Source organism: Pleurodeles waltl, chromosome 1_1, assembly GCF_031143425.1.
Source record: "Pleurodeles waltl isolate 20211129_DDA chromosome 1_1, aPleWal1.hap1.20221129, whole genome shotgun sequence".
Lineage (NCBI taxonomy): Eukaryota > Metazoa > Chordata > Amphibia > Caudata > Salamandridae > Pleurodeles > Pleurodeles waltl.
In genome coordinates, this window is record NC_090436.1 from 819663043 (window position 1) to 819683271 (window position 20229).

The following is a 20229-nucleotide window of genomic DNA, read 5'->3' on the forward strand; positions in this document are numbered from 1 at the left end:
CCACCAGAAGGATGCTTTCACTTGGCATCTCACTTCACACACAAAAGGCCTCTGTAAATATGAAGGAGCCAGTTACAAGACCCTTCTGATGGGCCAAATGTTTGCTATTTTTATCAAAGGTACCAGAGAGGCGCACCAGCCGCTCACTTCGACTCATTTCAAACGACAGTAAACACCAAACTCCTTCAATAATGTAACAAATGAGAAAAAAAGAAAAAACTGAACATAAAAGTACAACAGGTAAAGGACATTCAACTGAATAACACACTGGTCCTCTAGTTGAGTTGATTCGTTTTAGCACCCATAGTTCATAATTTCCCTCAAGATAGTCAACTATATCACACAGGAAGCCACAAAGAGGGTGGCACACGTCTGTGACAGTTATATATTTTTGTGAGACATTGGGCTTTGGCTGATAAATGCTAAAATGCCATAGGCCAGTTATTCTGGGCTTTGACATGGTTCGTAGAATTGGATAAGTGGTTGTTTCCCAGAGAAAATGTGTCTAGCCACAGATTCAGCCTGTGCCTTGATTCCGAAGGTTAAAGGGTTAGGAGGCCATGATCATGGGAAATGCATCTCTTCTATTGCACAAGATAGATAAAAAATGAGCGAAATCTTAGAATAGGGGCAACTGTGATCTCCGAAGAGTCAGAAGTCTAGTAACAAGTTAACTCGTTTAATGGCAAGATCTTTATACACATACAATACATTGTTTCCAACCATATACAAAATATATAATTTAGACGTTTTATAGAAAAAAATATATTGCCGATTCATCTAAGATTTTGAAAAACAGCTTAATGTAGGAGATGGTGAAATAGGAACAATATATAATCACGGAGCAATTCAGCTTTCATCTCTTGAAAGCTGGCTCGTGGCCCGGATGTGGCTGGTGCACCCCGCCTCCCGCATCTCATGGCGGCCGGAAGCAGTAACCGTGGCAGCACCACCATTCAAACCAGGAATGTTTTTGTCTGCCCTGTTGCTCGCTGTGACGTCTTCCCCTGCAGAATACCTCGCTAAAGTCTGGGGAACACAAACTGGCTTCAAGAGAGCACTTGGGGCATATCGTGGTTTTTAAACAACAGTTCAGGACAGATTTACAAAATGTCACAGAACGCAGTGCAGCTCCCATAGACGCTGTGCTCCGTTGTATGCCAAGGAGACATGAGGTAAGCGCCATATCTACAGACATAAGGCACTCTCTTCCCCTCTTCCTAGCGCCGCGCACACACCTTTGCATCATAGTGCATAGGAGTCGGCGTGAGTTAGCATGGGTTTTGTACTGAAAGGGCGCCCTTGCAGTGCAAAATATGATGCCTAGACAAACTGTAAAACTTTTCCTGCTTTGTATTTGTGCTGTTCAGTGCAGCACGCATGCAAAGTCCTGAAAGGAAGGAGAAATAAAAATATTTCTCCTTTTAACCCCTGCTTCAAAGTGGCACTATTTTTTGGCGCATAACCATTCCTACTATTATTAGTAGATAAGGGTTTGCATCAAAAAGCATCAGTGGTTGTATGGGAACACCCGTGTAACTCTCCGCTGATGCAGAGTAATCCAAAGCAGCTCTCTGCATTACTTTTAGGCAACTTTCCAGCGCAAAAGTAAATAAAAAAAAAGAAGAAAATCGCTGGTTTGCATCACTTATCTGATACAAACATAACGCATTTTGTTTGTAAATCTTGGCCCACATATGGTGATTGCCAGTGGGGAACACCACACAGAGTGTTCTCAGAAGAGCTGAACCAGCCTCTTCTGAGAGGACTGATGCTCCCCTTGCATCCCTCAAGTGAGCAACACATCGCAATAAACCAAGAATATGCATGATTCACTCATTTGACAACAAAGCAGATATATTTACAACAGCTTTTCCTAGCATTGAGGCTTTCTAACAAGGATTGATTAAGCGTTCTATGCCCATTATTAGCTACCGGCTACTTTTTATAAATATTCTATACTCTTTATAAATATTCTAAGGCCACAGTTTCACTCATGTTACGAGTAGAAATAAAATGTCTGCAACACTTCCATTTCTCCTAAAAACGAAATGTAAGAAAATGGCCACAGACTGATCCCTTGTAATAAGAATATGATGCACATTGATTCCTAGTCTACTTTCACCACATGCATTTGAAGAAGTTCTACAGCTGTTTCCACTGCATTGTAGTAAACTTTGACCCTGATACACAAAGAAAGGCATTTTATCAAGTATTGTCAGGTAAACAACCAAGGTCATAGTGCTGGCTTGGCAATGCATCTACTTGATGCATTTCTTTAAGCAATGGCATAACTGGGGTGCAGTAGGTCTTCACATCCCTGTCCACGTGCCACTGAAGTTATAGTACTAATGATAGCTATGCCTATGTGGTTAAGGCCTTCTGCAGTTTGAGGTGTTGGAACTACATACTTGACTACACGTTGGGCACAGGTCACCTGACCTTTGATTGCAGGCAGATGAGTTCCATTTTATGTCAAATGATTTGCAGGAATGGGGAGATCTTCTGGTTATCCCACAAACTCATATGTAATGTCTCTGTGTGATACTGTGCATTGAGTCAATATTGATCTCTAGGTGCAGAAACACTCATGGGTACAGCATGGGATCTTTCCTTTTCCTTTGGCTTCTGTACATCTCAACAGCATGTGCTATTGACCACAGTGAAATGCATTGGAGTCCAAGTCCTGTGTCTGACGCACAGCCCTTGCTACTCGTTCTTTCAATACTGATAATTTTCTTCTTCTCGCACCTGAAAATTTCCGTCTTCATATCTTTCAGTACGCTGACCATCCAAAATGTTTACATTGCAGGAAAGCTAAAACTTTTTGCATTGCAAATTCTTATGTCTTGAAATATCTGGACGACAAGGTCTTGATTTTCATGGCTGAGGAATCCAGGTCTCAGTTATTTTGTGAAGTTTGTGATTCATACTTTCTAAAACTGCCTCTATGGAATGATTCCCTGTAAATGGGAAACAAAAACACAAATCATGAGACGAAATAAACAGTCAGTTGATTTACTTCCAGTAAATTGAAGATGGCATATCAGGTGCTGCACAATGACATAACAGAAGAACATGTGCATTCAGAATATGTCCAAGAGGGCCAGATCCATGACAAAAGTTACAGGATAACCTCACCAATGCCTGAGCAGAGAAAGGGGTGACCCAAAGGGGATGAGGATGTTTGTAATGGATGTATGTAAGTAGAGGAAACTAGTCAAAATGCATAGCAGGAGTGCAGGGTTACATGGGCGCCGGCTTGTGTATATAACGGCACATTACAGAGGGCAACATCTAAAGGCGATGGTCAGTTGAGGGAGGGGGCAGCTGCAATAAGGACTGAAGTGTGTGCATGGACAGAATGAGTAGACAGGATCAGTAAATAGCAAGGTCCATAGACTTTGTAATTAAAGCATTGGAGTAACAAACCAATATCAACACCAACTACGCACGCTACAGTTTTACTTTGATGAAACCAAAAAACTGCGCAAAAGACACTTGACGTTTCAAAACAAAACTAGCACCAATGATATAATACAGATATATAATCGGGGCTGAGGTTGACAGTTTTGCTACCTACTAAGTGAGATAATTTCTTCCAGCTTTATATGCAATCATATTCATGGAATCAGAAACCAAACTTGGCTTGATTCCTTCCTTATTTCGAAACTTATTTAGAAACTTGCGTTGACAAATGCAAAATAAATCTATAATTTCGACCTCAGATTTGGTAGCGCCAACAGTAAGAAACTCAAACTACAGGCTCAGTGGTTGCTAACTGTTACACAGTGTAAGTGGGGAGCCAGGTGGTCTTGCCGTATCTAAACTGTTTCACCTGCTGTATTTTGTCAGCAGTTTCCAAACTACATCCCCAAGGTGTTATGAATTTAAACGCCTAGGTACCCATCCTAGCATTAGTGCATATTCATTGTGCACTGCTTGTAGCACTCAGTGGTCAAGAAATTGACCATACAGATGTGGTTCCATAAAAATCTTTTCTTTACAGCTGAAGCATTTACAGAATCAGCTGGATTCATCCCTTGTGTAGCAAGTAACACAAATCTTGTACATTTCTTAGCTAACTCCTATATTTAATAATGTCTAAATAGACACTGGCTGTGCATGCACAAAGGTGTCATGGTACAAACAACACAATAACAGTGATGCACACACACACAATGGCGTATTCATATTTATGAGCTGGGCAGCTTGGCCTGGCACCAGGCGTACTTGGTAGATTGAAGCTTTCCAGGAACATAAGTGAATCATCAGAACAAAAATTGACACAAGCCTGCCAGCATTTGACTCCATTATCTTGATACGAATACTGGTACATTGGAACTGTAGCAGTTTGTGATTCTGGAGGAGACAGTGAAATTACAGCTATACATCTCTTACTGGTCTCATTCTTGGGACTCCTATCTACATATCAATTAGGATATTGTCACATTGTGACTGTCTATCAATTCTTTCTGTGCAGGGAAAAGGGTGAACACCTATTGCACTACCAACAGCACTACCAACAGCAACCCTTTCATATTTAGCACTGCACCCCATTAACAATATGGTCATAAACTAATTCATAAAAGGTTTCATTGCAACTTAATGATGCCTTGCAAAGTGTGGGTGCTGCACCAAAGAATTGATCAATTACCGCTCAGCTCTGTAATGAGCAAAGTGATAATGTTGGCCAGTGCTTCATTTGCCACCTCTAGATGAGAATTTCTTGCTATCACAGGTTTGCTTTCTAATGAACAATAGGTAGGTTCCTAGACCGATCTAGCCTAGCTACAGAGATTCCTTCACCATGTAGGTGGATCAGGGAGATCATGCCTGTTATTCCAAGCAATGAAGGGTCAGGTCTGGTTAGTAATTGGAACGTGCAAAAACAGACTAATCGAATGCTTGAATATATTTCAGGCACTGGTAATTAGTCTGAGCTGAATTCCAATATATTGTTTTATAATCTGTCTGTGCATTAGACACAGAGGCCAGTCCGACTAGCTAAGCAAGGCGCCATCTGAACTGGGACACTAACAATTTTGTCTTGTTGGGCTTCATCAGTGAGGAGTCTCGTAGCACAGCAAGATTGGGAAACAGTCCACAGCTTGATGTATATACAACAGCCTGCATTACATTTATACAAGGGTCAAAAGTAACTGTTGGAACTCTACATTGGCATCCAATACTTTAGAACCTCTTATTTTCACACGAACGACATCATTCGCTGAGTCCATCTAATGCCTCCCACCACACAGTTTACGTTTATGCTTGTCAAGGTTTGCTCTGTTTTGCAGTCTCTTGTGTTCCTTTTAAAAATTACCTTGGCGCTCATTACCTTGTTTCACTGCGGGCCTTCACCATGGGTTTATACAGCTCGGGAATTTTCCGCTCCAGCATAGGCCTGAGGTTCTCCTTCAGCTTGTTGTAGTTCCTTCTCAGTTCTTGGTGGTACTCTTTTTGGTCCGCACTGATAAGTCGCTTGTTCTTTTCCACTGCGTCACCACATCTGTGCTCAGAATAGGAAGAATGAATTAGAACCGTATATACTTCGTGCAAACAATGCGAATATTTTTTTCGAAAGAAGTCTTGCAGGAACAATCCCAAACATTTCACAGTTTTCAGGCTTTTAGCAACAGTATTGTGTGGACACAAATATGTAAGCAATATATATGTATTTATTAGCAATGAACAAGCCCTTACACTTTAGCACTGGTTATTGTGTAGCTATGCTAACTAGCTGGAATACTAAATGGCGAAGCAATGGTCAAGTGGTGATTTTTCATTGAGTCTTAAGGATAGGTTGGCGATTGCCCATATAGATGTTGGGTGGAGACTCGAGGGGCTTATTTACAATCTTAATGCGCCGCAGGTGCGTCACTTTTTCCCATATAAAAAGTCGCACACCCTTGGCGCAAGGGGCTTGTAAATAAGTCCCCTAGAGTATAGGTGATTATTGTAAGAATTAATTGCAAGTCGGAAGTGTGCAAAAGAGACAGGAAACTCTACATGATGAGTTTGTGAGTTGTACTGAAGTGAGTGATATTTGATGTGAATCTGATCAAGAGAGAATAGATAGGACGGAGAGAAACTGTGAATGAATGCATTTAAATACTCGAGAGATAAAATGAAAATGGGTGAACAATTGGAGAGTGAACTCAGTGTGGAGAAACTGGATTGTCTTCAAGAAAACATAGGTTATCTAAGACAGAATTCTAGAACTTTTAAATCTTTATTGAAAGCCAGAGGATCTGACATCTGTCAAAGATGGAAAAGCAAGGAGTTCCATTGCTTAGGGCCATGGACCCTAGATGCACGGCCTCTCCAGAATGCACATATGAAGCATGGAACTCTCAGTAGATGTTACATGTCTGAATGGAGAGACTACTGCCAGATCTATAATGGGTGAAACTGTCTCTCAAAACAGGAAGCCATATCTGTTGCAAGTAACAAAGACAGATATCTCCTAGAGAATTCACAGACCACCAGTCACTGGCCCGCTGCTTCTTTTAATTCTAAAGTACCTAGCAGCAATTCAATAGGAGATCCTTCGTCACTAACTGTCCCACTGCTGCACTGGTTGGCTTTCACGCACATTTCTCTACTGTGCACACTTATCGCTCAGCTCTGCTACATAAACAGAGTAGTAAAATGAATGTGCCATTAGTGACTTTTGTCACTCAGACAGAGTTTAACTTCATGATCTCCAGGAGGGACATTTGTTAGAAGGACATTTTGAAGTTATACAACTGCCTAAAGCCCTTGTGATTGAAATGCAAACTTTAAGGGTAGGCTGATACACCACCGTTTTAGCTATCATAGAAAATAATTTAATATAACTCTAATATGGCAATAAGGAAGCACAATGATATATGTGACCTACCTCATTCAATCAATCGTTTGCTTTAAATGGGACCAAATTATTAATTTTAGATCACAATTTTACAAATACACTGGCTAAAGAGCAATAGGTTCTGAAGAGAAACCCAAGCAAGATTCCAATGCTTTAGGGACTGCCACAACATCCTGGTGCAATGTTTGCCACCAAAACCAAATCATGAATGTTCACAAGGCTTAAAGAGCTCAGGATTCCTCAACTTATTGTCTTAATCAGTCCACTGTATTCCCGGAGATTTCTCTGTAGCCCCTCTGGAAGGTGAAGCCTGACCTTGGTGAGGGCTAAGCAGGCAGACTGCTTCAGATGTTCACCCTTGGCATGGTTGAGAAGGACATTCTTTACACATATCCCCCATTAACCCAGAATGAGCCTCTTTGCATGGGAAGTTCCTTGAAGGACTACAAACACCTAAGGAGGCTTGGTACTTCAGACTCCAAATGGCAATAAATCACCTCTAAATTGCCAAATGCTTAGTAGCCCAACAATTTGTTCATGTATTGCATGAGCGTCTGTGACAATATGGATTGTTGTCATGATGAGAGAGGAATACTGAGTGGAGTTTAAATCTAGCATAAATGCTGCTTAGGAGTTAAAAGGAAAACACACGCTAACAGCTTGAGGACTTACATCTCATAATATACCAGAAATCCCATGAAAGAATTGCTGGACCCTGGAGACAGTGTGATAAAGCCCCTGGATTTCTTGGGGCCCCTCACAAAGATCATTAACATGGAGGTGAAAGCAAGAGTCTTAGGCATACCTATCAGTTCTGGAAATCTAACTGCCTGTGCCCAAAATGTAATGTGATTATGAGCACCAAGACATCCTTCTCTTGAGAGACCCAAATCTGAGGAAACTGGCATATGCAAACAATCAATTAATGCTCAGTAATGTTCAAGAGCACCTTTGTCAACTTGATGGGAGGTTTTTCTGAATATGCACATGGATGTCAATAAAATTCAGGAATTCATGCAGAGTATGATCCCATTCACAGTTTCTTCATAGGCTGACTCAGGTATGGCCTGGTTATTCAGCAGACTCTTGGATCAGTCTTAAAACATCTTTTGAGGTTATGGTTCCTTCAGTCATTGGTAAAATCTAAGACTTCCCAACCTCATCCTTCAGACAAATGGCTAAAACAGAGGCTGGAGAACTGCAATATCCAATCTGCCCCTATCAATGGAAATATTATATAAAGTGTTTAGTCTCACCCAACTGGAAAATCCTTGATGCTTGAATAGACATGTTTGCTGACAATAATATGAAGAAATAACTACATTGATGAAAAATTAGACAATATTTTTTAGTCATTATTCCCACCACAGGGACCTACATTAGCTGACATTTCTATAACAATGGGCGGCAGTCCCTGGATAATGTTATTTTTAATGTCTTTTCATTACTTCCTTCTTAACTTCGCTGCTCACCTGTGCATCACTTAAAAAGTGAGGTTTAACGTTTATACATCTGTTGTGCCCTAGTCCCACAACTCATTGCCAACATTTAACCTCATGCTGCACTTCACAGATTGGTGAGAGAGGAAAATGTCCTCTTGGGACACCAACTCACACTATCTCTGCAGCCCATTTGTCAGCACTGAGGAGGGCATAGTAGAAAAAATCACACGTCCATATTATGTAAAACATGCCTGCAACAGACATCACTTTATGTGATTTTACTTCATTTGTTTTTTGTCCTAGTACACCCTTTTGTTTTCTCAAGTTGTTTGAAGCTTTGATAGATCATGAGTGAAACCATGACTTCCAGATAGTGCCGCAAATGTTAGATCTCACAGTCATCATAGTCCTGAGCATAATGCACCAGTGTAAAAGGGAAGTTTTAAAATAGATATTTGCACATATACAATATTCAGCCTAGGCTTTACTCACTAGTATGTCAGAATAGCATACGAATAAATATTAACTGACATAAATATAGTGGCCTGAATATTGTTTATAAAAATATTGCTCATTAGAAGTAGATTTAGAAAGAAACTGAAAACACTTCAGTTTCTGGAGGAAACTTTACATATGAAGTAGAATCTACCAAATTAATTTCCTCCACCATTATAACCCTCTAGTGTGTGAAATTCAGACAGTGGATTGATAAATTCCGCATTTAGAGTTTCCTCCAGAAATTGGAGGACTTTTAGTTCCGTCAGAAACTCTAAATCAGGCCTTAAGTCTCATAGACCTTGGCTCAAGCTAATATTTCCATTGAGCCTGTAGCCAATTTGCAACTGTGTTTTTGTGATACTAGCTTCAATCAGTATCTCTGCCACTAAACCCAAGCTATCCCTTCCAACACAGCTTAAGAAACTGGTGGAACTAACATGATTTAAGCAAGCTTTTCTGTCTTGGGCATAATTTCCACAGTTAAGTAAATGCTTAAAAAGTGATAATTTCTTATTCTCAATTAGGTACATTTAATGTAGATATTTATCTAATTTCTGTTTGCTTAGTTGAGGCAGTATTGTGGATTACCAGAGTTAGCTGAAGCTGAACTCTGAAAATATGGGATATTGCATGTGGGATCCCACACTCAGATGAATTTAGGTAAGATGGAATGTGCAATTGTACTCAACAATGGTGCCTGAAATCTCTGGTTAGTTTCAATACAGCAATAAAGTACTTTTTGGTAAGAAATTGATGTGCAAATTTAGGTTTAACTTTAACTAACTAACTAACTTTTTTTTTTCTATGTCTGCCCTTTTTGTAGCATTGCATGTGATTAGGGTTTTGGCCATAAATGAAATCCAAGCATGTATGTTTGGTCTATGACCATAACATAAATGTAACACTATGGCTCTATTTGTGAATGAACGTATTGCTAATTATTCTTGCTGTATTTAATAATATACAGTAATTTATTTAATGGCACCAGTTTCTCTTTAATACAATCAAGAAAAGGGTTTACAATATCCTTATTCAAAAGTTAAACTTTTAGAAATTGGTTTGGACTCATTTGAAGTAGTTTTCACAAAAGAAAACAATTGCAGCAGAACAGGGTGAAATGTCACAGAGGCTTCTGAGGAGGGGAGTGAGTGATCATGTGCAGGTGGTATTGTCTATGGGACAGACCTTTGATGGATCTAGACCATTGATGGATCTTAGTCTACTTGTTGCGCTTCCAGATGCGGTAAATGGCCCGAGTGCAAGTCAGAGTCTGAAGCTTTTGATACCGCAGACTCCAAGTGCAGTGGTACAACAGGTACCATTGCCGAATGTGAGTAATGTCTCATTACAGGGATTGACAGCACAGCAAGTGAATGAGTGGTTGGATAGTTTGAATATTCCTCGCAACACTTCCAAGGATGAAGAGCAAATAAACCGTGTAAGGGTGGCTACAGAAATAACCGGGCTAGTTGAAGAGACGATGGGAGTGAATAGGTTAGAATCCTATACAGAAGAAGAGCTGAGGTATTTGTGTCCAAGGATTACGAGAGAGGTGGGTAAGATACATCAGAAATTGGCAGATCTAGCAGACAAACATGACAGAAATTGAGAAAACAAAACACTTGAAGATGAGCTACAGGTTAGACTTCGAGGCAAAGGATTTTGAGCATTTGAGGTTAGCAGGAATGAAGGCGCACCTTAAAGAATTAATGTAGAGTGCTCAGATTTGGGGAGCATTAGAAAAGTGGGAAGGAAGATGGGCAAAGAAGAAGGATAAATGGAAATGAGATTCACAAGAAGGGTCTGAAGAGGATCCAGTAAATTTCTTACGGCTGAGGGAAATTCCAGGAGGGCAGTTTGTTCATGTTCCCTGGCACAGGAGTGATATTCTGTCATTCACAAATGATTATCCAAAACTGAGAGAGAAACCGGTTGAGTGGTACCAGCAGACAGATAGATTTGTGACGCTTTCTAAATGTCTGTGGGAAGACTTAAATACCTTGTTGGAAACAGTGGTTCCAGCTTACTTATGGGTTGAGTGTAAGAGAGCAATGGATTGGCTGACGAGTGAACTGGAAAGGGATAGAGTTACAGGTGCACCATCACCTGAAGTGATGAAACATTATTATAAGGTGATTGAGTCCCTGAAGACGAGAATCTTGCCTAAAAATATTGACTGGCAGAGGATTGACAGGACAGTGCAGGAGGTGAAAGAGTCAATACATACCTATCAAGAGAGATTGCTGAAAGCGTTCAAGGAGTACAGTGGTAAAGAAGCAATTGAGCTGAAAAACATGTTGCACTTTGTGTCCAGGTTAGTCGAAGGATTGAGACCTGAAATAGGGCAGATGATTAAAAGTCATTTGATTTGCTGGCAAGCAAAGCCGATTGATGAGGTGTTGCAGTATGAAAAATACTGTAGTGATGAGATTGAGTTGAAGCAGAAAAAGCTGAAGGAGAAAGCAATGGTGATGCAAATTAAGGCAGCTCAGACAGGAGTGCAGGAAGCTTTAGTACAACAGATACCGCAGCAGCAGGGAACTGCCATGTTCCAACCTCAGATGAGAGGTAGGGGTTGTGGAGTCAGCATGACTCGTGGTCCGGATTTGAATACTGTAGTCGTTCAAAATGATGTGCAAGGGATGAAAAAGATGTTACCATGTCATCTGTGCGGAAACGTGGGACACTGGAAACAGGAGTGTCCATTGATGGTGAAGGATGGTGTTGTTCAGCAAGGTGGTGATGTCAATACATTTCAAACTGTGAAGGTCCCTAGAATGAGAGGACTAAATCCGAATGTGTAGAATCAAGTGCAGAATTTTCAACCCATGCAGCAGGTGCAAGTGCCGCGTGCACAAGTGACCCGGTTGCAACCAGTGCAGCAGCAGGTTCCTATGATACTTAGTCGGCAAATGCAGATACCTCAAGCCCCGATCGAACAGCAACAGATGATGCGTACTCCGCAGGTCACAGGTGAGAGACGTAGAAGTAATGACACAGTGCACCAATTCCCATTACATAGTGAGAATGAAATAAACGATGAATGGATGAGTATTAGTTCGAATGATGAGCTATGTATGCTTGCAGCATCCTTAGAGGTAGATCAGAGAGGACCTTTTGTGAAGGGAAAGGTGATGGGTCACAGAGTATCATTCTTAGTGGACACAGGAGCTACACGCTCTACAGTGAGAAGTTCCAAATTTACCTTTTTCAGGCAGAACAGTTCAGGTTGTGGGAATAGCGAACAGACAGTTGATAAATCCGATCACAGATCCAGTACAGGTTGAGATTGGCAACTTCCAGGGACTGCATAAGTTTGTAGTCTGTGATTCAAGTCCAATATCTCAGCTGGGAAGGGATCTGTTGTGCAAGACCAGATGTTCAATTAGTTGTTCGACTGCAGGAATTAAGGTTCAGACAAATAGCGATGATGAGGAAGAACAGGCACCTGAAACCGAGACTGAAAGTGTTAACGAAGAGTACCCATTGATTAAGTTTTTCCCGATGTTTACTGTGAAAGAATTGCATGCAGACTTGCAGGGAACAGTACAGGAAAATGTGTGGGACCTGACAGGTAAAGAAGTGAGTTTAATCAAGTGAGTAGAACCCTGAAGCCGAATGTAGTGTTTCCGCAGCTTCTACAGTATAACATGGCACAAGATGTTCTGATGAAAGTGGCGCAGATAATTGGAGATTTTCTAAAACAAGGAGTTCTGAAAGAAATGTTGAGCAGTCGATGTAATTCACCGATAATGGGCTTAAAGAAGCCATGTGGGAAAGTACGCATTGTGCAGGGCTTACAAAAAGTGAATGACATGGTGTTCAAGTGTTGCCCTGTAGTGCCGAACCCAGCAGTGATACTGTTTCAGATTCCTTGCGATGCTGAGTGGTTCACAGTGGTTGACTTATCACAAGCTTTCTTTTCTGTGCCTCTTCATGAGGATAGTCAATTTCTTTTTAGTTTCAAATTCCTAGACAGAGTCTACAGCTGGTACAGGCTTCCACAAGGGTATACGGAGTCACCGTCTCTATTAAATCAGATCCTGAAAAAGAATCTGGAATCATTGGAACTACCGTACCAATCAACTCTGGTGCAGTACATTGATGATTTGCTAATTGCATCCAGGACAAGGGACGAGTGTAAGTATGACTCGATTGCCCTGTTGAATCATTTGGGAAAATTTGGACATAAAGTGTCACCTTTGAATTGCAGTACTGTCAGAAGTCAGTGAAGTACTTGGGACACCAGTCTGAGAAGGGGTCAAGGAGAATCTCCAGAGAGAGTATTACAATGATACTGCAGAGAAGTCCTCCAACTTCACAGAGAGATGTCAGGATGTTTCTGGGAATGGTAGGTTATTGTTGTCAGTGGATTCCAAATTTTGCTGAGATTGCTAAACCATTGCAGCAGCTGACACACAAAGATGTTACAGATCCCATAACATTAGATGAGGATCAGATAAAAGCGTTCACTGAGTTGAAAGAGAGTTTGTGCAGAGCTCCAGCGTTGGGAATGCCTGACTACACGAAGCCATTCACATTGTATTGTCATGAACGTGATGCTTGTTCTTTGTCTGTTTTGACACAGGTCCATGGAGGTGCTTATCGCCCAGTAGCCTATTTTTCAGCTAACTTGGACCCGGTCGCAGCAGCTTTACCAGGCTGTTTGCGGGCAGTTGCCACAGTTGGTCAAAGCCTTTCTCAATGTGAGGGAGTAGTGATGAGATACCCTTTGACCGTAATGGTTCCTTATTCTGTTGAGATTTTACTGACAAGGAGGAAAACACAGTACTTGACTGGTGCAAGATTGACAAGGTGTGAGACAAGCATACTAGGAGCTCCAAATGTAACATTGAAAAGATGTACAGTGTTGAACCTGGCAACATTACCTCCAAGTGATACTGTTGAAACTGAAAAAGAGGAAGATATCGAGCATGATTGTCTTGAGGTAACTGAACTGTGTACAAAACCAATGCCTGATATCAGAGATACTCGATTGGAAGAAAATGATAAAATTGTCTTTGTTGATGGCTCATGTCTCAGAGATGGTACAGTGAAATTGAGAGCAGGATATTCTGTATGCACAATCACAGGGACATTAGAAGCTTACTGGCTTCGAGGTGTATATTCTGCACAAGTAGCAGAATTGGTAGCGCTTACTAGAGCATGCCATGTTTCTGCAAGACTGAGAGTCACAATCTATACTGACAGCCAATATGGGTTTGGAATTGTCCATGAATTTGGTCAGTTGTGGTCCCAAAGAGGTTTCCTGACCTCTACTGGTACACTAGTAAGAAATGGCGACAAGATAAAGGAGTTGTTGTATGCAATACAGTTACCTGAAGAAATTGCCGTGGTGAAATGCAGTGCCCATCAAAAGGCACAAGATTACATTTCATTGGGAAATGGATATGCAGATCGTCGCAAGGTTTTGTGCGTTGAACTGTATATCGTTCAAAGACAAGTGGGAACTGATGTCAGAAGAAGACAGTACATGTACAAGTTTTGCATTGAAAGTGATCGATACTCTGGAAGAGCTGAAAACATTGCAAAGTAATGTTGACAAGAAAAAAAAGCGTCTTTGTGTTAAATTAAAATGTGTTCAACGACCTGATAAGATTTGGGTCTCTGAGGAGGGTCAGATGGTCCTGCCAAATAGTTTATTGTCTCAAATGGCCAGATACTACCCCGGACAGGCAAACATTGGAAGAGATGCCATGGTTAGATTGTTTAAAATTGACTGGTTTAACCCTAAGTTCAAGCAGGCAGCAGAGGCAGTATGTCATCGCAGTATAATTTGTCAGCAGCTAAATGTGGGAAAAGGGACAGTGGTAAATTTGAGTCACATTGGAACAGCAGGAGGTCCACTCAGCAGAATGCAATTGGATTTCATTGAGATGCCTGTGTGTGTAGGTTTGAAGTACGCGTTGGTAATAGTGTGTGTCTTTAGGCACTGGACTGATGCATACCCTACAAGAAGAAATGACAGTCTCACCGTAGCAAAGCTGTTACTTAGAGAGTTGATACCACCTTTCGGGTTTCCAATCTCTTTAGAACCAGATAGGGGAACTCACTTCAACAATGATGTGATTAAACTCTTATGTGTACCACTAAACATTGAGCAAATGTTGCATTGTAGTTACTGCCCTGAAGCATCAGGACTGGTGGAACATATGAATGGTACCTTGAAATCAAGAATTGCAAAGATGTGTGCAGCTATGAATCTGAAATAGCCAGATGCATTGCCTTTGGTGTTGATGTCGATGAGAAATACACCTGACAGGGAGACAGGGCTATTGCCCCATAAAACCCTCATGGGCAGAGCAATGAGATTACCAGCAGTTCCAGCCAATGCACTTGTAAACATTACAGATGATATGGTGTTGGACTACTGCAAGGGTCTGGCTGATGTAGTTCACTCTTTCTCTCAGCAGGTGCAGGCCACCACCCTGCCACCCTGCCACCCATCCACGAACCAGGGCACAACCTGAGAGCCGGTGACTAGGTCACTGTCAGAAAGCATGTTCACAAGACCTGTTTGGAACTGCGTTGGAGGGGTCCTTATCAGGTGGTGTTAACAACTACGACAGCTGTGAAGTGTGCAGGACTTCCAAACTTGATACATGCGAGCCATACAAAGAGAGTGGTATGTCCACTAGATCATGAAGAAGCGTTGTTGAAAGCACCAACAACTGTGAAACAGAGCCAGAAAAGGAGCCAATAGAGCCTAAGGTTGAACCAGAGCTCGTGGAAGATAGTTCTATTACCCCTGTAAGAGACAAAGGTGAATAATTACAGGAGGGTGCGCAAGAACCAATCTCGACGGATACAGCAGGAGAGCCTAGCTCAGCAGAGGTTCTCCGAGAAGCAGACAGGGCAAGCGCTGGATCAAGAGGGTGAAAGAGTTGAGACGGATCAAAGTCAAAGTGATCCGACTCCTCCTGAGCCCGTTGCAGGTACATCAAGAGAAAACACCATAGAAAAAGAGAAGTAAAAAAGTCCAATCCTGAGAGGAATATTAACAGAAGGAACAAGAAAAGGAGATAATTGGCCTGAATCGCAGACAGGGAAGAAAAAGGAACTTGTCATAAATGAAACAATAGAGGAAAAAGTGCATACTACGAGAAAAGAAGAATTGAGTGAAGGAGAATTAAGTGGTGATCAAAGGTTGAAAAGAAAGAGAATAGCAAGTCGACGTTACACAGGTCCTGAATGGGCGTATGCAACTACCAATGAATGGCAATGTGAGTTTATGTCTTTTTGTTTTTATAGAGAAGTTCTGAGTCAGTACTTTGATGTAACCTGAAGGTGATGAAGGAAGCTGAATTGTTGAGCTAATCTAAAAAAAACTAACGGAGACTGTTGAAAATAAACTGGAAGAGACATTGAAAACATGATTTGACATAAAACCGATGTGACAAGCTGATCATCGATTTTGACAAAGGAAAAGGGTTCCTGGATGTGAAACTGAACTGTGAGAGAAGAATTTTTGATTTTTACTGCACTTTCTATAAGAGTTACTTCCGCTTTCTGATTCTTTACAGATCATGGCTGAGCGAAATAATCAAGATAGAATTGCTAGGCGCTGCAGATACATGAGTGTTGGTTTGGGAGTTATGTGTGGAATCTTGTTTATAATAATGATTGTGGGAATGTCTGTTCATGATATGAAAAGACCTACTTTTACTTCTGCTCCTAAAACTACTACACTAACAGCTTTAGAGAGGTTTAAGGTAGATGAGAAATACTTGCATGATTATACTAATGCACAAGGAGAGCTTTCTTTTAACGTTTTCTATTGCTTGTTGAATGAGTATGTTGAGACAGTGGATGTGAGGAATTGTCTTGTGTGTTCACAAATTCCTTTGTCAGTAGAAGAAGGGGTTACGTACCATGGTCTTCCGCTAACATATGGATTAAGCTGTACCTTGCTACTAACAAGATTCTATAACCAAGAGTATATACAATATCTATGACATGCTGTTTTCGTTTGTTCCTATTATTAGATATCTGAGTAGAGTAGCTAAAGAGCATGATATAGTGCTAGTTAGAGGATTATTTGAGCCAACACTAACATTTGGGACCGCATATGCTCATCGTAATAACCTTACGTGCTTGCTTACACCTTTAGAAAAGAGCTTCATAGGGCTTACTGATGATAGGAGAAAGGCATTAAAGGAGAAATTAGAAAAAGGCTTAGAGAAAAGGACTTACAAGAAAGATTATGCTTACACTGCTATTAAAACGCAAGGGAAATTAGCATTAGATGCATTACATGTAGGAAAGCTTTGTATATATAGGCCAAAATCATGCACTGACACTTTATTTGTGGGAACGAGTGAATGTAGGCATGTGTTTTTGTTTTTGAGTAAGTTGACGTTTATGCTGAATGGTCAGGACCCTGCTATTCCTGGGATATACTATATTTGTGGATTAAATGCTTATTACCGTCTTCCAAGAGGATGGTATGGGACATGTTATTTGGGGATAGTTTTTCCTAAAATTTACCAGATAGATGACTTAAAAAAGTTTCCGAAATTGACTGAATTACTTCATAAGCGACAGAGGAGGGAAACCTCTTCTGCAGTTCTGGGAGATATCTTTGCTGCAGTGATTCCTTCAGTGGGAGTCATTCTGAATTCGATCAAGATACGAAAGTTGTCTTAGATACTGAATTAGCCGTGGATAGAGCTATGACGCTTCAAAATAGGCTTGCTTTAGACATTCTTTTAGCGAAAGACGGCGGAGACTGTAAGATGATTAACTCTAGGCATTGTTGTTCTTACATACCTAACAATAGTAAGGAGATAAGAGACCTGGGGCCAGATGTAGGTAGGTTTCCTTTTGCGAGTTGCAAATTGCGAGTCCCATGGATTCGCAATTTGCAACTCGCAAAAGGAAATGCAGAAAGGTGTCTAAGACACCTTCTGCGAGTCGCTATGGGGTCGCAAAGACCCACCTCATGAATATTAATGAGGTGGGTCGCAGTTTGCGACCCCATAGCGAGTCTAGGCACTCACAGGGATGGTGGCCTGCTGGAGACAGCAGACCACCATGTCTGTGACTGCTTTTAAATAAAGCAGTTTTTTTTTCTTCTTTTTGCAGCCACTTTTCCTTAAAGGAAAACGAGCTGCAAAAAGAAAAAGATTTTGCATTCACAAAGGGGAAGGGGTCCCATGGGGACCCCTTCCCGTTTGCGAATGAGTTACCATCCACTTCGAGTGGATGGTAACTGCGAGTTGGTTTGCAACCGCTTTCGCGGTCACAAATCAACCCTACATCGCGATGCGGTCGCAAATAGGAAGGGAACACCCCTTCCTATTTGCGAGTCGGAATCACATTTTGAGAGTCGGTACCGACTCGCAAAATGTGACTCTGCATTTCGGAAGGCCTTTTGCGCCTCGCAAACGGCGTTTTTCACCGTTTGCGAGGCGCAAAAGGCTACATACATCTGGCCCTTACTCACTAATCTGACTAACTCAAGTAAAGATTCAAAAGAGTTGAAAGAACCAGGTATTTGGGAAAAGGTTGGAAAAGGATTTGCTTCAGTGGGAAACTGGCTTAGTCAAATTTGGAATGGGGTATTATTAAAAATCATACAAGGGATATTAATTGTGATTGCTTGCATATTAGGATTATGGGGTTCATGCAAATTATGTCAAAAGATAACATTGAAAAGATCTAAAAATAATCAGAGGAGGGAAGAACGAAACAGGGAAAGATTTTATAGGGAACATTTAAGAAGGAGACAAAATACAGCTGAAACAGAATTGTGAAATGATGGGAAAGAAAGGTGTGATGACATATTTAGTCATCAGAGGAGGGACTGTTGACACAGATATGCTAATTAGAAATTATTAATAAATGCTTATATGTTATGACTTACAAACGTTCATAGAGAAATTAATTGTAGAGGAAAATTTATGTGCATGTTTGAAAATGAGCCCAGGGGGTATGTCAGCCACTTATACGAACTTGTACTAATAGAGCTAAGAAATGTATGAAATAATGAAAATGTATAAGAATAATGTAGTAATATGTCATATTGAGATGTATAACCTATGTTTTGCATTATATTGTAGAATTAACTTAGCCGAAGTTGTGGCCTAGTTTTCCAGGCCTCATACAGAAGTTGAATTTCTTGCGCACTGCAGAGAAGCTGGTGTACTGAACTAACCAGGAACTGTTTGCTGTTTAATAAAATCTGCTTAGCTAGAATTTTCTGCAATGTATCGACGAACATGAGATGAGGGACTAGGAAATGTAACTAGTTTGATGTAAGACAGACTCAATGTACTTTCCCAGGACTTAACAATAGAAGCACTGACTGGAGAAGAAGATGCAACATTTTCGATACCTGATGAGCCGGATGATAAGGGCATCGTACAGCGAACCAATCAACTAATTGGGGATGGAGAAATATTAGAACGCATATATTTGTAAAACTGATATTATAAGTTAGAGTCACATCTGCCAATTAGGAATTTGGGGGATGGACTAAAAAACACTAATAAAAAGTCATGACAAGGGGCAAAAACTTCAGATGCGAGAGGAGAATTGATGACGTCAAGCGACACAGTTCGAGATTCTGTCATTGGGCTCATGCTCTTTAGAGCCTGATGTGTTGCTGATCGATTGATGACCTGAAGACGAAGACTGACTTTGTTGCTGATCCATTTCGTGGATAGGTAGCTATGACAATGTGACTGATGAACTTTTGTGCCTTTCTTTCTAGGTACCAACTGCGCTGTTTTTATAGTTTTTGTCTCTTAGCTAGATGTTTTCCAAATTCACGTTTTCTAAATTGTTTTTGCATGAAGTCCCACATGCTAAATGCTAATCTGGGTTAGGTAAGGGTCCTTTAGGTGCTGTTGACAGTGACAAATGATTGACGGTCTGATTGCTGAACTCTGCTATTAATGCTGTCATATTCATCCTTGTTGGTTTATGCTGAAGAATTCGAACATATGTTTTCTCAAGTTCTGATTAGATTATGTTATTGGTGGTCATTAATGAACTAATACTGAGCTGATTGAATAAAGTTTGATCTAATCTGATGACTTAGTATTGTAACTAATAGGGAAATAAAATTGATAAAACGTATAATTGAGTTGTGGTTATTCATAAAATGTTGATATATTGTCTCATGATTAATGATTCTCTTAGAGTTTGTTGATTAATTAAACTGATAATTGATGTTCATCGATTACTACATAGCTAGAATACTCCATGCGATCCAAAAGGTTCATTGGCCTATACGCGACCCCTTGTAAATTTACTTACTAAGGACCAGGCGCACTTGCAAGCCCTTCCTTCAAATCAAAATCAATATAACCAAATTTTAACTGGAAATCAAAATAACCAAATTTTGACTGGAAAACTTTCCCGTCCAAGCTTGAATTTTACATCTAAATTCTGAAGGCACAAGCACTC

General features: G+C 40.7%; 1 protein-coding gene across 2 annotated transcripts in view; it reads right to left on the reverse strand.

The window, feature by feature from the left end:
- Nucleotides 1-438: 438 nt before the first annotated feature.
- The window catches only part of DOCK8 (dedicator of cytokinesis 8), a 709540-nt gene continuing 689749 nt past the window's right edge, over nucleotides 439-20229 (reverse strand). For both annotated transcript variants that reach the window (XM_069228642.1, XM_069228651.1), the window contains 2 exons: nucleotides 5342-5512; nucleotides 439-2963 (listed from right to left, as the gene is read on the reverse strand). In XM_069228642.1, coding sequence (XP_069084743.1) covers nucleotides 2903-2963; nucleotides 5342-5512 — 232 coding nt within the window. In that variant the 3' untranslated portion in view covers nucleotides 439-2902. The remainder of the gene's footprint in view (nucleotides 2964-5341; nucleotides 5513-20229) is intronic.